At 44.0% G+C, this 15910-nt stretch overlaps 2 protein-coding genes across 6 annotated transcripts in view; both read left to right on the top strand.

Moving 5' to 3' along the window:
- The window catches only part of arfgef2 (ADP-ribosylation factor guanine nucleotide-exchange factor 2 (brefeldin A-inhibited)), a 34647-nt gene extending 31806 nt beyond the window's left edge, over nucleotides 1-2841 (top strand). For both annotated transcript variants that reach the window (XM_070838998.1, XM_070838997.1), the window contains exon 39: nucleotides 52-2841. In XM_070838998.1, the coding sequence (XP_070695099.1) occupies nucleotides 52-216 (165 nt within the window). In that variant the 3' untranslated portion in view covers nucleotides 217-2841. The remainder of the gene's footprint in view (nucleotides 1-51) is intronic.
- Nucleotides 2842-3834: 993 nt separating this feature from the next.
- bcl2l1 (BCL2 like 1) overlaps nucleotides 3835-15910 on the top strand; it is a 35664-nt gene continuing 23588 nt past the window's right edge. For 3 of the 4 annotated variants that reach the window (XM_070838797.1, XM_070838799.1, XM_070838796.1), the window contains exons 1-2: nucleotides 3835-3975; nucleotides 9221-9981. In XM_070838797.1, the coding sequence (XP_070694898.1) occupies nucleotides 9427-9981 (555 nt within the window). In that variant the 5' untranslated portion in view covers nucleotides 3835-3975; nucleotides 9221-9426. Of the gene's footprint in view, nucleotides 3976-4971; nucleotides 5095-9220; nucleotides 9982-15910 lie in introns of those variants that run through there. The other variant, XM_070838800.1, reaches the window with a different exon arrangement.

Raw genomic sequence — 15910 nt, 5'->3', positions numbered from 1 at the left:
GAAAAGATCGTGTTTTCACTGACTAATTAATTTTTCTTCTTCCTCTTCCAGTTCAAGCCCCACGCTTCCTGCTACTACCCCCACCTGTGTGAAATGATGCAGTTTGATGTGATCCCCGAGCTGCGGGCCGTCCTCAGGCGCTTCTTCCTGCGCATCGGCTCCGTCTTCCGCATCGCCGCTCCCGAGGGGGCGCCCGTCCGGACTCCCCCGTCCTAGAGTGGCGGAGGGTGGCGGATGGACGGAGAAGCTGAGGTGACGGCAGACGTCAGCAAGTAGATCAGGAGCAGACATGCGAGAGACTTTATGCCCTCTTTGGGATTGGAAACGACGATGAAGAAGAAGAAGACTGTAGCTTTTCTGTCTCAGTTCAGGACTCTGCGTTTAAGTGTTTTCTGCTGCGCTCGGCTCGCAGGAAAGTCTCCACCCTGTCCTTCCTCACTTGTTTCTCTCGGGGACAAACAGCACTGTGACCAGCGCTCTCCGCTGACTGTTGTCATTCATCGTCCCCCCAGACTCTCATCTCAAAGTGTAACGACTAGAACAGAACTGTAAACAAATAATTTATTGATATTGTTGCAAACCCTGTACCTGATTTTGATGGTATGTTTAGTTTTTTTTTTTTTTTTAATACTTAACAAAAATGAAGTATATCTACACGCTGAAAGCAAATGAACGATACCTTTGAATCTGATCTCTTTTGGCCGCCTGTGCCTGTTAGAAAATGACGATGACACCATCAGTGTTGCCCTTATTGTGAGTTTGGTGATCTAATCAGAATATGTTGTTACATCCGATCCCTCGTTTGTCACTTTAACGTTCACGTTCCCTCTTATGTCTTTGTTACAGACAGCCGAAGTCCCCCGGCTTCCTGGCGGACCGCCATAGGACTTTATTTTGGAAAAAAATATGTTCAGAAGTCAACAACGAGTGACTGAATTTATTTTGATTCGGTTTGAATTGTGCCCTGAATCACACACACACGATGTTTGGCAGTTTAAAAAAAATAATTTAGCAAGTTGAATAGCAAGTATTTTGAAGCCTCGAGTTTGGCTTTATGGGCGTCGCCATCTTGGTTTTTTGGAGCCACCCTAAAGCATACCCTTTTCTATTATCTATTTTCCTCTAAATGGGACCTTAAGTTACTAAATGAACATCCTCTTGTGTTGAAGAAGACTGTAAACTAGAGACTGAGACCAGAAACTCATCAGGAAAATGTTCAGTGAGCTGATAAATCAGGAGAGAAGTCAGCTCATTTTCCTCATTGACTTCCATCCAATCAGACTTCTGTTTGGAGCCAGTGGAGTCGCCCCCCTGCTGGACGTTAGAAGCTACAAGTTCGCTTCTTTTATACAAACTATGCTTGAACAATCACGTGCTAGTTAGCTATGTAGCTTAGTTACTGTGTGACCTGATGTGTTTTATAGCGTTGTAGCGCTGCCGGCTAGCTGGACGCCAACTTAAGCAGCTCCACTTTTCACGATAAAACTTGCAAAAATTAAATTTTTAAACTAACAAACGTTGTGGAACGATTCAGACGGGATCAAATGTGCCTCTCACCGTTGACGACCGTACACACCAGGCTCCACCAGGAAGCGGCGGGGCTTCTCCTCTCTGTTCGGTGGGCAGTTATTGCTAAAGAGACTAAACTCTGAGCTGCATCAGTGAAAACACTATCAAACACCTGAAGCGGCTTTGTTAGTGAAGTCTCCTGCCATCTTTATCACCTCTTGCCTGTCGATGAGATTTTACTTATTTATTTTGCTCACTTGCTTTAATTTGTTTTATGATCATTATTATTATTATGTTTTTTGTTTTTTTCCCAGTTTAATTGTTAAAGACTCGCTGCTTCCCTCATGTCATGCATTCCTGCGGTGTGTTGACCCAGAAGAGCCTTTAAGCGAAGGACTGAATACGGACTCGACTCCTCCATCATTCGTCCGAACACGCGGGCGACGCACTGGCTACACTGTTTTTGCACCGGTGCTCCCGCCTGCTCTGGATCGGCTGGGACGCCCCCATCAGCGGCTGCGTGTATCCTGTTCAACAACAGAAACCAAACTCCAAAACTCACATCTACAGAGAGACACTGGAGCCTCTGCAGCCTGGATTCTGCGTAGTTTATTCCATGCCTTTTGTTTTTTTTTTGTTTTTTTTTTTAAAAAAAAAAAAGGATGTATGTAATTATTTAAAGTGCATTTAAATATTTTTTGAGAAGCATTCCTTTCCTCGCAACTATGGATGTCTACTTTTCTTCCCTTAAGCAAGGGAATATATAAATATAAATATATATATATAAATATATATATACAGTAAATAAAAAATGCAGACTGTAAAGTTTTCAATGTAAGATACATAGAAATGAAAGTGCTCTACGGTTCTATACATAATATTGTGATGTAATCTTCCAAGCATTTGGTGAAGTATCAATAAACCTGAATTCTGATCCTCGCCGTCGATTCGGTGTTAAAGTCGCTCAGTTTCCTCACATTGAACATTTTGACTTTAATAATTTAGCACTGCAGCCGAGGGGCATGATGGGAAACTCGTGGCCGTGGAGCTGATTGGCTCGAACACAAACGCCACGTTTTGGCAGAAAATTTATTTTTCTTGTAATATTTAACGCTGGATTCTAATCTCATGTTGTGTGATGAAGGTTTAATCTGTCCGACATATCGTGTGTGTGAAGTTAATATTAATATTAAAGGTTATTTATATGTCACTTATCAAAATGAGCAATTAAAGTGCTTTTCAAGGCAGAAATAAAAGGAAGAAAGGATCAAATACAGTGTCAGATACACACATGTATGAATACAACTACAAACAAATCAATAATTAAAGATTAGAAAAAAGCTTTGCAGCCTTATATTTAGCTGTGAGAACTATCAGACTATAAATTCAGCAGCTCAGTTTTACTTTACAGGGATGTAGCATTCGGAGGTCAGCCTCTGACAAAATACAAAAGTATCATCAATTATTTGGCACAAAGTTTGTATTTCTATGTTTTACATTTGTGAGATTAACAATAAAACTCATCTGTGCAGTGCAGTTCTGTTGCACAATCTGTGCCGCTCTTTCATTTAAAAAAACACATATTTTCTCATTCCCTCTCTGATTATGCACTGGTTGTAGTTATTAGTTACCCCTTTGCTTTTTTTGTGCAGCCACTTTTATCCCTGTGTATTTGCTGGTGCTCTCAGAACCAGACTTCCATCATATTTGTGTTGAAAATAAGTGATTTTAAGGTGTAACAGAGGAGGGGTCGGCAGTGCGCTTGCAGGAAGATGCCCACGGGGTGGCACTGCGCTCAAACTGGAAATCGGCGTGAAGCTTTTGCCACATTTTAGGGTAACAAAGGTTACCATGGAGACATGTCTCATCCTTTGTTTTGGCTAGGTAAAGTGGGGAAAGCTGCCCGACGTTAGCAGCCGCTAACCCAACGCGCCATGTTCTCAACATAAGTAAATAAATATAAGTGACTATGTTGGCGAACAATGAGGAGTGTGACACTTAAAGGGAACTTGTGTAACTCATGCCGGGGTCAGACGCCCCAACAAGCATTAAAAAGGGTTTAATTTTAGTCTTGTTAGTGCTAACATTAGCCAGTTAGCGCTAATGCTAGCTGGGGCTAACTAGGTGCTAGCCGCTCAAGCTAGCTCTCATGTAACCGTAAAGCCAAGAAGAAGAAAACTACATTTTATCCACATTTTAATTAATTAATTTATTTATTTTATTTGCAGACTCCGGGCGGTCATATGTGTGTGGCGGCTGGACCGAGCACGGCGGCGCTGGCGTGCTGAAGTTACGCAGAGGACGTCGCTGTGGGCGGATCCGCGGTAGCCAGTTAGCTGGCCGGGGCCGAGCGATCTCCGTCTCCGGCGTTAGCCACACGGAGGCTAGCGATGACGGATTGGACTCTCCCTGCCGGGGTCCGGGTTGTGAGCCGCCAGACATGATCACACGGAGACCGCCCTACAAGTAAGACTCCCGGCTCGGTTTGCGAGCTCACCCCGGGCGGCTGGGGGGTCGTCGTGTTGGCGGAATTAGCGGCAGAAAGACGGGCGGTGCTAGCCGAGGTGTCTCTTCCTCCCCTCGGCTGAAATTAAGAGGAAGGAGGTCGACAGATTTTTTGGGAGAATGCGCGGCCATTATTCCCGTTTCCTTGCTAGCTTTTGCCGGCTTGTGTCGCGCTGTTTGGGGACAAAACACGCTTGGAAACTGCATTAGGTGATTTTTATTCCGCTGTGTTTTCACCTTTAGAGTGTGTGTGTGACAGTGACAGCCATCTTCAGGAGCTTTCTACCGTACAGGCTCTGTGTGTGTGTGTGTGTGTGTGTGTGTGTGTGTAGCTTTGCTCCGTAAATAATTTTATAATTCTGGTTTGATTAAGTCTATTTGCAGCTGTTTGGCGCAGAGCAATGTGTTTTTATTTTATTTTTTGTCATCGATCTGCTCTGGTTAAAGCTGTTAATGACAGGAAGGGACGGCCTGTGCTGCCTTCAGGGACTCCTATTGAGCCCGTTCATCCGCCTGCAAATTCAATTAGCGAGGCGGAAACAGCAGGGTAATTGTTGAATAAAGCGTTAATCAGCACCAGATGTGTCTTTTTTTATATTTTAGGTAATATATGAGATTAGATTTAAACAAAAAAAATCAGGCTAAAGGGGATAAAATGTGAACAAAGAGGGACACCCAGCAGAAAATTGAAATACCTTTATGTGAATCTGTTTCTGTCGCAGTCTTCCACAAATTTAAGTTATGTGATTATCAGATTGAGTGCTTTTTTTTGTTATTTAAAAAAAAAAAAGTGTGTGTGGTTTAAAGGTGTAAAGGAGGGCGCTAGACACCGTGGTGATTCAGGTATTCAGGCGTCCCTGAAGGCGTCGCCGTGTTACGTAATAGAGGAGGGCTCTGGACGTAGGAGGAGACGTCCAAACACACACACACACACACACACACACACACGCGCGCGCTTCCTTACACACACTCCCTCGCTCAAAGTGGTCTCTCACACACACTCTTGGATTTTGACAGCTTTTTGCACAAACTGGCTTGACTGACAGATTTGGGACGTTTTGTGGGGAAACTGCGACCGAAGTGAGGAGAGCTGCACGTATTTATTTTTATTTTTTTATTGTTGTTGTTGTTATTCTCACTCAGCACTGCTGGTAAGACGCTAAATACTCTAATCTTATTTTTTTTAATATAACCTGGTGATGAAAATGCATGTGTGAATGTGATATTTATATCGAAAGGCACGTGTGTGTTCACGTTACGCAGGCAGCACCAGCGACACCCTGGCTGCTTTATGTTAACCTGTTAATTAAGACACACACGAGCACAGCCCCCCCCCCTCCATTTTTGGTGTATTTATTGGTGGTTTTGTATTATTGGAGTCTTGACAAAATGTTGCGTTCAGGTGCTCCGTATTCCCGTTGGGGCTGCGTGGTGTTTACATCAGTGCTGGGCTGTTTAAACCCGAGCCACGTGCTGGCAGCTTGGGACCATGTGGCCACTGTAAACACTGCAGCCTTGTGGGTCTTCATCTGCTCTAACAGGCTGTATTTCCCCCAACTTTCACCACAAATTATGGCCAAAATTAGTCATTAGTTGTTTTTTTTGGGGGGGGGGGGACTCCTCCTCCAGCTCCTGCTCCAGCTCCTGCTCCCATTGTGCTGCTATGGAGAGCAGTCCTGTATTATGTAATGTCAGCGGGACTATTTGCATGGAGCTCCCCTCTTCTTTCTGCCTCACACACACACACACACACACACTGATTATTAGGTCCAACCAGCTATCGGTGTCTGTGTCAATACCATTGTCTGAAAAGGTCACCCTCCCACATCAGCAGCACAAGGTTGGGATCATCGGCAGGTCATCTCCCTCCCACATCTTGTAAAAAAAAAAAAAGTGTTTTTTTATGATTTTTGCATGCCTGCATCAGTAAAATATGAGAAAATGACGAGTGACAGCAGGAGACGAGGGACTGGCTTTGTCACACAGCTGCTCTTTCTCTCGACTGGCTTTTGTTTCGGGGGGAACGTAGACACACTTAAACTCAATTTACTGCCTATTAATATAAATCTTTAATGAGGTCGGCTTTTAATGTAAATCACAGTGATCCCTTAACGATCATTAACCAAAGGTAATATTGTTGATGATTATTATGCTGTTTGAAATTGTTTTGTCACATGATTTGGGGCTGCAGATTGCAATTTATGTGATTACTCTGGTTTGTTTTCTGGATTTATCGTTAAAAAATGTCGGGAAAAAATATTGGGAAAACAGCTTCACCACAGTGCGACATATTCTGATTGCTTGCTTTGATTGATCAATAGTTAGAGACATTCATTTTACCACCACATTTGGCAAAGAAAAGCTTCTAATTCTGTAAGTTGACAAGAAACGGAGAATGTTTCTCATTTCTGCTTGAAAAGCGACTGACGCGAGTAATCAATCTGACTTTCTGTCAAATGATTAATAACTCTGATGTGAATGTATTTTTTTAAACTTGGGTCTTTGTGGATTCAAAATGACTGGTAGATACAAACGGTTTTGGAACTGGTCCAGTAGATCGCCTCAGCTAATGTTAATCCTTTGGGGCATTTGTGCCCATTTAAAGTAGGTCCACTAAAAGTGCTTGTTTTAGCCACTGACAGGCTCAGATTGTTATTCTAAGTGTGTGATGACATTATGGAAAGGATCCCTACAGAGAGAGACCTGGAAGATCCTTTTGGTTTATCCAGAAATAGCTGTTATATTGCTCTCTGCACACACCAGACTCCATTGACAAAAATAGTAATTTTATATAGGAGTTGCTGATCTACCGCCATCTCAATCAATTAGTTTATTTGTGTTGTTGTGTGACTTTGGTGTTTTAACGGGGTTAATTCAGATCCACCACAATATTTGTTTAACACACAATAACAAAATAACTAACCAGTTGAAGCAGCGGTGGATCAGTCACTCCTGTGTTCTGTGAGGTAAAATGGCCCTTTTTTTCAATGGAGTCTGGTGGGTTTGAATAGTGCGATCCAGCAGCAGTTTTTCAGTTAAAGCAAAAGGATCTTCCAGGTCTATCTCTGTAGGGATCCTTTCCATAACGCTGTCTGACACATAGTTTCTTAAGCTTTTTATTTTTGAACAGTGATTTTATTTACATCACCAATGGGGGAAGTCATACATGCATGATTATGTAAAACTACCTGCTATCATGGAATAACCCCCGTGTGTCACTGTCAACACGAGCAATTGTGGTTTCATACCTCAGTGCTAAAATTGCTCAAGATGACAGGAAATATGTTTGATAGTAGAGTTTCCCACTTGGAGATCATTGGGGGGGTTTCACTGCGTTGTCCTCACATAGGAAACAGCCAACACCTACAATAAGGTTCTGGTAATCTTATAATTTCTTATTATTTCCCCCTCATGCTAAAGCAGAGAGACGCCAGATCAATATTAGAACGCGGAGATTGACGGCCGCCAGTACTGATAACGAGATGAGAAGTTGTAGGATGCTGGAGGATCAGAGGAAAATTAGTTCTGTGTGGTGACTCGAGGGCATTTAAGGTTGTGAGAGACAGCATGCAAAGCAGTGAGAGTGTAACAAAGAGACTAATGTCATCATTATTATTATTATTATTATTATTATTACTATTGTTTTATACCATGTGGTCTAGGTGAATACTCGATTCTGATTGGCTGCTGGGTGTCCGTTAAACAGTGATAATGGACACTTACTAAGTTGAGTCACCGTCTAAATTAATGTGCCGGCTGGAGTAACCATAGCAACAGGGACGCCGTCAGAGCCTCAGTGTGTTACGCCTCACCAAGCTAACATTTAGCTTATTTCCTCTCTGAACGCCACGAGCTGCAGGAAGTAGTCTGATCCCCTCTGACCCCCCGCTGAGGCGCTGGATCACGCGATCACTCTCTGATCACGTCGTTTTAGTGGTTTACATCAATCCTATTGATTTGGGTGCAGTGACATAGCTGGTTAGCTAGCTATTGTTGTTGTTAAACATACTGTGACATTATATTTACTGACTGTCAACCGTATGGAGTGTTTTTTACGTTGAATCCTGCTAGCATAACGTTAGCTTCCTGGCTAACAGCCAAGCCAAAGGGATCTATGAGCTGAGCAAACTAGAAATATCTCCAGTCGTATCTTTGATCCGTCCTATTTCCTGGAGTGGTGACCAACATTTCGATTGCATAAGAACCTAATGGGAATGATGATTGTTCCAGGTATTAGTCAAACCCTCAGGCGTTAAGTTGCAACTTGTGAAAAACGTTTTTTGACCATCGGACGGTTCTCTGCCTCCACATCGTCCATTAATTCCTGATAACGGACACATCGTTTGGCGTTATCCCATATCTATACTTTTTTTTAAAATCAATAAAATAATATTTACTGTAATATTCTATGTCAAATCATTGATTTCTTTAGGAAGCCGTGTGATAAGCATGATATGTACAGTAATGTTGCAAAACGAACCCCTTCAGGATGATTCAAGACCTCCGTCACTGTACGTTTTCCCCTTAGTTTTCATAAACAAGTCACTATAAAGTGCTTTACAATGACATAAAAACAGATAAAGCGGGATGTGAATCACTAAAACTGATTCTAGAAGAAGCAGTTCTGAAGTAGTGCGTTTTTTAAAAACAGATTTGGAGGAATAAAGATCGCGGATTGACTCCAAAGGCTTTTTTAGCGTCGACTCAGGCTGTGTTTGAGCTCAGGACAGGTTTCAGTAAACCAGTGAAGAGAACTAGTTTTTGGGGGGAGGGGGTGGGTCGAACTACATGAAGTTTGAATAAAATCTGCCAGACGAGGTGCCAAAAAGCTGAAGGTCAGAGGTCACCGATTAGGACCCGGTGACTGTCTGCGTGCACCATCAAGCCAGACTGTCGCTGTGATCTCTCCTCACCTGAAGCTCACCTTCCTCACACACACCACCCCTCCCTTTGTCTCTCTTCACTGTCTCACACACACACACTCTCGTTTTACTATAGTCTCATTAATATCACCACCATCTGCTCCATATGTAACAGTCCAATTAGAGAGGTGCACTTTAACCCCGCCTGTCCACTTTTAATTTGAAAGACTACAGCCGTCCCCACACACTGCTCTCCATCCTCTCACACACACACACACACACGCAATCACAGCATGCTTATTGGCTATCTAGACTTTGACCTTTCATTGTGTCTCTCTCTGCAGGGCCTGAGCTGATTTGTCAGCCCTGTGTAGGTTTGGTTTTCACCCCCCCAAGTCTCCTCCGGATATCAGCTGACCATGGTGGTCTGAACAGAGGAAGCACAGCGTGTGTTCACTCCGACACGGCAAGGCGCGACCGCGAGAGGGGCAGCGACAGACCGCCGAGGGACGAGAGGAAAAAACATATTTAAAGACACAAAAAAAAAAAAATGTCTGAAAACAGAGAACTGGTGGTTTTCTACATAAACTATAAACTCTCCCAGAAAGACTATCCTGTCAACCACTTGGGACTCATAGAGCCGCTGAACAGGACTGATGGCGGGGAGGCAGGGTTGGGCGAGGAGCAGCGGGTAGCAACACACGCCAACGGGACTTTTAATGGCACGAGTCCCGGGACCCCGCCGCCGTCCCCGCTGCGGCAGCAACAGTTACCGTCGACGACGAGCCTGGACGCGGTGAAAGAGGCCCTCCGGGACTCGGCCAACGAGTTCGAGCTGCGGTACGCCCGCGCCTTCAGCGACCTACACAACCAGCTGCACATCACGCCGGCCACGGTCTACCAAAGCTTCGAGAACGTGATGGATGAGGTGTTCCGGGACGGAGTCAACTGGGGCCGCATTGTCGGGCTTTTTGCGTTTGGCGGGGCACTGTGCGTCGAGTGCGTGGAGAAGGAGATGAGTCCGCTGGTGAGCCGGATCATAGAGTGGATGACGGTCTACCTGGACAACCACATTCAGCCCTGGATCCAGAGCCAAGGAGGCTGGGTGAGTCTCTCTCTCTCACACACACACACAACCAGAGTGTATTCCCTCAAATAAAAGCTGGGTCTCGATTAACGGCCCGGGACGTGGTTGCCATGATCAAATACAGGCCGTGCAGATGTTTTAATCACTTTAATATCATAAATTCAACAGTATAATCTTGATGTTATAGTTCGATTTCAGTCGCTGCAGGTTTCTGTGTGTTTATTTCCAACACATTCACGTCTCAGGGCGTCAAACACCGGCGCTTTGTCGTCTGCTTTAGCACCCTCGTGCAGCTCCAATCTCCAATATCGGCTGCCCCCGAAGCGTCTGTATGAGACGCAGTTTTCATTTGCCCCTTTGCAATGTGTTAATTGTCAAATAACGAGATTTAAGTTAGTTGTCATGTTTGATCTGTAAGTAAACAAAACACTTGATGGAGTGTGAACCAGCGTTTTTCTGCCCCCACAAACAAAATCAAGAAAATACGAATGGATAGTTTTTAAAAAATGGTATTTTTGACTCGGAGCTGAGCTGTAACTTTCCTGAATTAATTTAAATTTTATGATTTATGTTAGTTACGGTGTGGAATCACCACAGCTCTCCTGAGCTAGTGGGTGTTAGACAGTCAGACAGATAAAATAACAAGATGGCAGCAGGCCAAAGTGAGGAGTTTGTCCCCGAAATGGTGCTTAGTTGGCGATTTTCTTTCAAGTCAGTTGCTCGGTCAACTTCATCAACAACATGGAGTTTTTAACCGTGCATACTGGGCCGTCGTTATCATGGTAGCAATAATAAACACCTGGCTAACGCTATAAAACAGTCGCAGCTTGGTTCGGCACCAGAAGCACATGGCTAGGTTCAAGAAAAGATGGTAGAGAAGTTTCCACGCAGATAGACGCCTATACGGTAAATAAGGGCCCCGGCTAATATTTGGGGAAATACGGTAGACTGAAAAGTGTGTGGAAGTGCCTGCCCCCATATGGGAGATGGAGATAAATGGAAAATCTCCATATTTACACTTTTTCCACACAAAAATGAGCAGAAATCATGTCATTTTTTTCTAACTGCTGCTGGTTTGTGATGGCTTTTGTTGGTTTTTAGGTTGATTTGATTCTTTTTTTTTCGTATTTTGCATCTCACAGAGGAGCTTTAGTTTTTATTCCATCACACATGTTGTGACTTGCTTTAATGCAGATGGGGCATGTCAGCCTGCACGAGCGTCTGACCGCCTGGGGTGGGGTTGGAGAAGAGACTTTAGATTAGATATAGCAGAGAGGACCGAGATAACAGGCAAGCGCACACATGGTATCAAAAAAAAAAACACCTGTCTGTGCTTAAAAACAGAAATGTTTGTGTGGTCAGCAGCTGGCTCAGCTGTTCTCTAATTGATCAGCAGCATGGAGCTCAATGAGCTGAATCGAAGTGGGAGCTTAACAGGCTACATCAGCGCTGCCTGGGGATCGAAGTCCTCTCATCACAGGGTGGGATGAAGTCCAGGGCTTTTACAGTTGGCCCTTTGTTGTACTCCGGTCAGTTGATTGGCTCCGTGCTTTGCTTGTTTTGTTTTTCCTCCTCCTCCTTCTTCTTCTTCTTCGTCCTCTTTTCTCTGTCATGTTCTTCACTGCACGAACATGAAAGCTGTTTTTCTTTTGTTCTTTTTTCTGGGTTTAGCTGGAAGACCTAGTGTGTGTTTTGCGAGCGTGCACATGAACACCAGGACAGTTAAGGTCAGCTCCCTTCCCTTTGTGCTGACCATTTGATGGTATGAAGGGGAGCGGGTGTGAGGGCGAGGGGAGGGGCTGATTGTGTTTTCCCCAGCGCTGCAGGTCGAAGGTCGATCCTATGGAAACTGACGTCCCAGTGGCTTAACGGCCACAAAAAAAAATCCCATTGGACAGACAGCAGCGAAGGCTTTGTGTCGTTTGCAGAATTTATGAATTTATTTCCACTGTTGGACTGAAACGTGGAGATAAGACGGAGGAGAGTGGGGGGGGGGGGGCGGCGAGGATGAGGTCATGGAAGCAGGTGACAGGATACGATATGTGACAGAAACGTCCCCTTTGTTGCAACGACGCTGCAGCAGCATCCTCCGTACCAGAGCTCCCGGAGGTCTGGTCTCATTAACACAATACCACCCCAGTCCTGGTGCTGCTTTACTAACGCTGACACGCTGAACTAGGATGGTGTAAACATGGTGAACAGTTCCTGCTAAACATCAGCATGTGGACGATGAGATTCAGGGACGGATTAAAAAAACCAGAGACATTTTTGGATGAACATAAAATCAGATTTTTGCCTTTAATCATAAAGTTTGGTTCTGTTTTTGAACCATCACCTGTAGAGTAATTCCACACCTGATATGTTTTGATCCACCTAATGTTGCTGTTCGCCGCCATGTTGGCTGTAGGGGAGACTTTTCTCCAGCATCATTTATGTTAGAATATCTTGACCAGCAGCAAATGAAACATTAAGGTCTCGGCTATAAATAAATATATATATATATATTTGTGATTGAAGTCATGTTGTGCATTTATGCCAACCAGCTCCGTTAGAAAACTGCCAATAGTTTACTTATTTTTTTACGTTTTAATTGTTTTTTTTTAGAGGTGAACAAGAAACAGTACATCAATAAGTGAGTTGCAGTACTTGAGAAACAACTATGTGAAGTAAAACACTATTCACTATTTTAGTTTATGATTGAAGAAGAACCAAAGAAAGTAAATCAAACTGAACCGTACTGAATTCCAAATCACATTGTATCCTGTTCAGTCGCTTTGTGTTGAATCAAATCCTGTCAAATCGCTGCACATCTCAATCGGAGGGGGGATCGCATCGTATTTCATTGGTGGTATCTTCATATGCGTCTCAGTTATGGAGATGTGCGTCCCTGCAGCGTTCCCACTGTGGGGGTGTTAGCATGTTTCTACGTTAGCGTTCTATGTTAGTGCACTATTCTAATAAAGCAGAAAATACCAAAACAATCATCTTTCATGAAAAATCTTTTATAGTCTTTGCAGTTTACAGCAAAAACACAGAGAGAAGGATCTTTGATAGTCATATCAGCAGCATCATACACCTTTCACACTATTTATGAAATAATAATAATAATAGTAACCGACTTAATGACTTGTTATATTGTCCTGCTGACTGTTTGTGGAGATACAGGAAGTACAGACTGACGGACTGGAGTGAAAATAGATCAGCCACAAGGAGGATGAACTAATCCCTAATCCAACTTTGCATCCTGATATAGATAAATACTTTTACCGTCACTGTCATCAGCGCTGTGTTTATCAACACATCTGTCATTTCTTGTCGCTCTCCGTGATCTCATCTAGCCAAAATGATCTCTGCACACACACACACACACACACACACACACACACACACACACACACACACACACACACTTTCCTCCCTGCAACACATTTAGTTTTGCTGAGCAACAAGTCGGACTACCGGTAACAACATCCGTTTGCATGCCGTCGCTGCTTCTGCTTGCATGTCAGTATAACCTTGGCGTGGAGAAGTGAATGACTTAATTGGAAATGTTGAATGGAGTGGCATGCCGAGAGAATTCACTGGTGTGGTTTCACTTCTCCCGCCGCACGGATGTCCCGAGCACATGATGCCACTTCCTTCCCTACTAAAGTTTTGTGTTTTCTCTCTCTCTGTCGTTGACGTGGTCGCGTGGCGCCCTGCCGGGGAGAGAGCACCGGCCTCCCGTGAGTCTAAAGTTATTCCAAACGTAGACGCACTCGTCTACAACAAGCTTCAGCGGCAGCTCAAACATATAATTCAGTAGGTGGTTTACCGCCAGAGTCTTCCCGTCACGCTATTGCTTTTCCCCTCTGCTTCATAATATCACTACTCTCACCTTGTTGGGGGGTTTTCTGTTCAAAGCCACCTCCACCTTCCCTGAAACGCACCAGAGTCTCCCAGTAAACCCACATGAGACTCTGTTGTTTTTCTTTCTTTCTGTCTTTCATTTCCCCCCCTCTTTCTTCCCTCCTTCCCTCCCCTGACGCCTCCTCACAGGGATGAAGTGCAGAGCCGTTGGCAGATGTGGGAACCTGAGCAGAGCTGTGAGGCAGGTGTGCCCTCAGTGTTAGCTGATGAAATATCAGTCTGCTCCGAGCAGCGGCAAGGTCACTCTCCTCCTCCCCCCTCCCTCCCTCCCTTCTCTCTCTCGCTCTATCTCTATCTGTCTTTCACCCAGCTGCTCGATCACTTTGTCTCATGATTTTATTGTTGCTTCCCTATTTTTATTGGTTTTTGAAAGGGATGCAACAGAGAGCTTGGAGGAAAAAAAACAAGAGGAAATGGTCCAAGTGTTTGTTCGTGATACTCTTGATGACAGAAAATGTGATGCAAATCGGTCTCATGATGCTAATCTGGAGGTGAAATGATCCACGTTGGGTTAAATTGTCGATTTGAACTTGTCTGAGCTCCCTAAACGTCGCATTCAAAAGCTAAAACCTCACCGGGGGAAGCGGTAATTTCTCCAATATTGCTGCACTTGAACGCACCATTCTGTTTTAGAGCTGAGACAACTGGCTGATTAATTGATGACAAAAAATGTATTTAACTATTTTGACACTTGTTAAATTCATCTCCTCGAGCTGTGGGAAATTCTTGTGACATTTAGTGACAAAATGATTAATTAAGGAAAATATTTAATATGCCCTTTGGCTCTGTGATACTATAAAGGCCATTTTTCAATATTTTCTAACATTTTAAACACAATAAGTGAAAATAGTTGTTACTTGCAGCCTTAAATTTGTCAGATTTTTAATCGGCTTGAATTTCAGCTGCGTTTTTTCCACACACAATAACCGCGACTGTCTGGTGAGAAAGTCGTGGTGACTTTAAATAATGACAAGCGAGAGGTCCTCGCTGCCATGAAAACCGACGGCGCCTCAGCCTAAACGATCCCACCGGAGCTTATTTTGGAGTCCAGGATGCTAAGATATTCGACGGTAGCTCGGGAGGTGTGAGATAAATATTCTCAGCCGCATCCTCCCTCCAGTGGTTTGAAAGGAGCGCAGGAGTGAAGCCATATATTGTCAGATAATAAACCTTGGCAGGCAGCAGCGGTAGAGACACCAACATCGACCTAATAATGCCGTTTCCAGCAGAGCAGGCGATGGCAGTGATTACTCAGTGGAGATTGAGCCGCCTTGGGGTGGGGGTACGGGGTTATTACCAATTATAGATGAATAATATCTCGACCTGTTACTGGGGGGAACAATGTTTTTTTTTTTTTTTTTCCTTCTCCTCTCTGACAGACTAATAAAGGCTAAACTCATTTAAAGGAACCTCACCGCTACGGTCGGGGGACGCTTGGCTGGAGCTGGATGGGAATAGGGAGGGAGGGAGGGAGGGAGCGTTCAGTGTAGGAGGAAAAAAAAACAAAAAAAAGAAGAGATCATTATTCCCGTTCTTCTGTTTTTGTGCTGTTGACAGTCTGGCTAAGGTCAGGGAAAAGTTAACTACAAGAAAAACATCCTGGAGCGGTGAAAGTCCGTCCACGCTGCCTAGTTTTCTTATTTTTTATCACCTCTGCCACTTACGGCCGTGCGTAGATCATGTTGTTTTGTTCAGCACTGGCACTTAAATGATAAATCTGGGGATATTGTGCATTTTTCTTACTGTCAACAAGGTATTTTTTTTAAAAACCTGGACCCTATTTTGACTTGTTTTGGTGTCTGATTGACTGTTAGGTGCATAAGAACGGGGCAGGTTGGATTAAAATAATAACTCTGTATTAAGCACAGATGATATTCTTTCCAACACACACCTGGGTGCAAATAGCATCTGCCAAAAGTGTTTGCTGCTCCCTGTTAACTGTACGTGTATTGTCTCATGGAGGTCCACCGGACGAAGGAGGGACTGTCTCTGTTTTTGTGTGTTTTTAGCTGTGGACAAAAACAAAAACACACATTAT

Source organism: Pempheris klunzingeri, chromosome 11, assembly GCF_042242105.1.
Source record: "Pempheris klunzingeri isolate RE-2024b chromosome 11, fPemKlu1.hap1, whole genome shotgun sequence".
Lineage (NCBI taxonomy): Eukaryota > Metazoa > Chordata > Actinopteri > Acropomatiformes > Pempheridae > Pempheris > Pempheris klunzingeri.
Note: the sequence above shows the minus strand (reverse complement) of the source record. Positions and strands in the feature narration are given on the sequence as shown.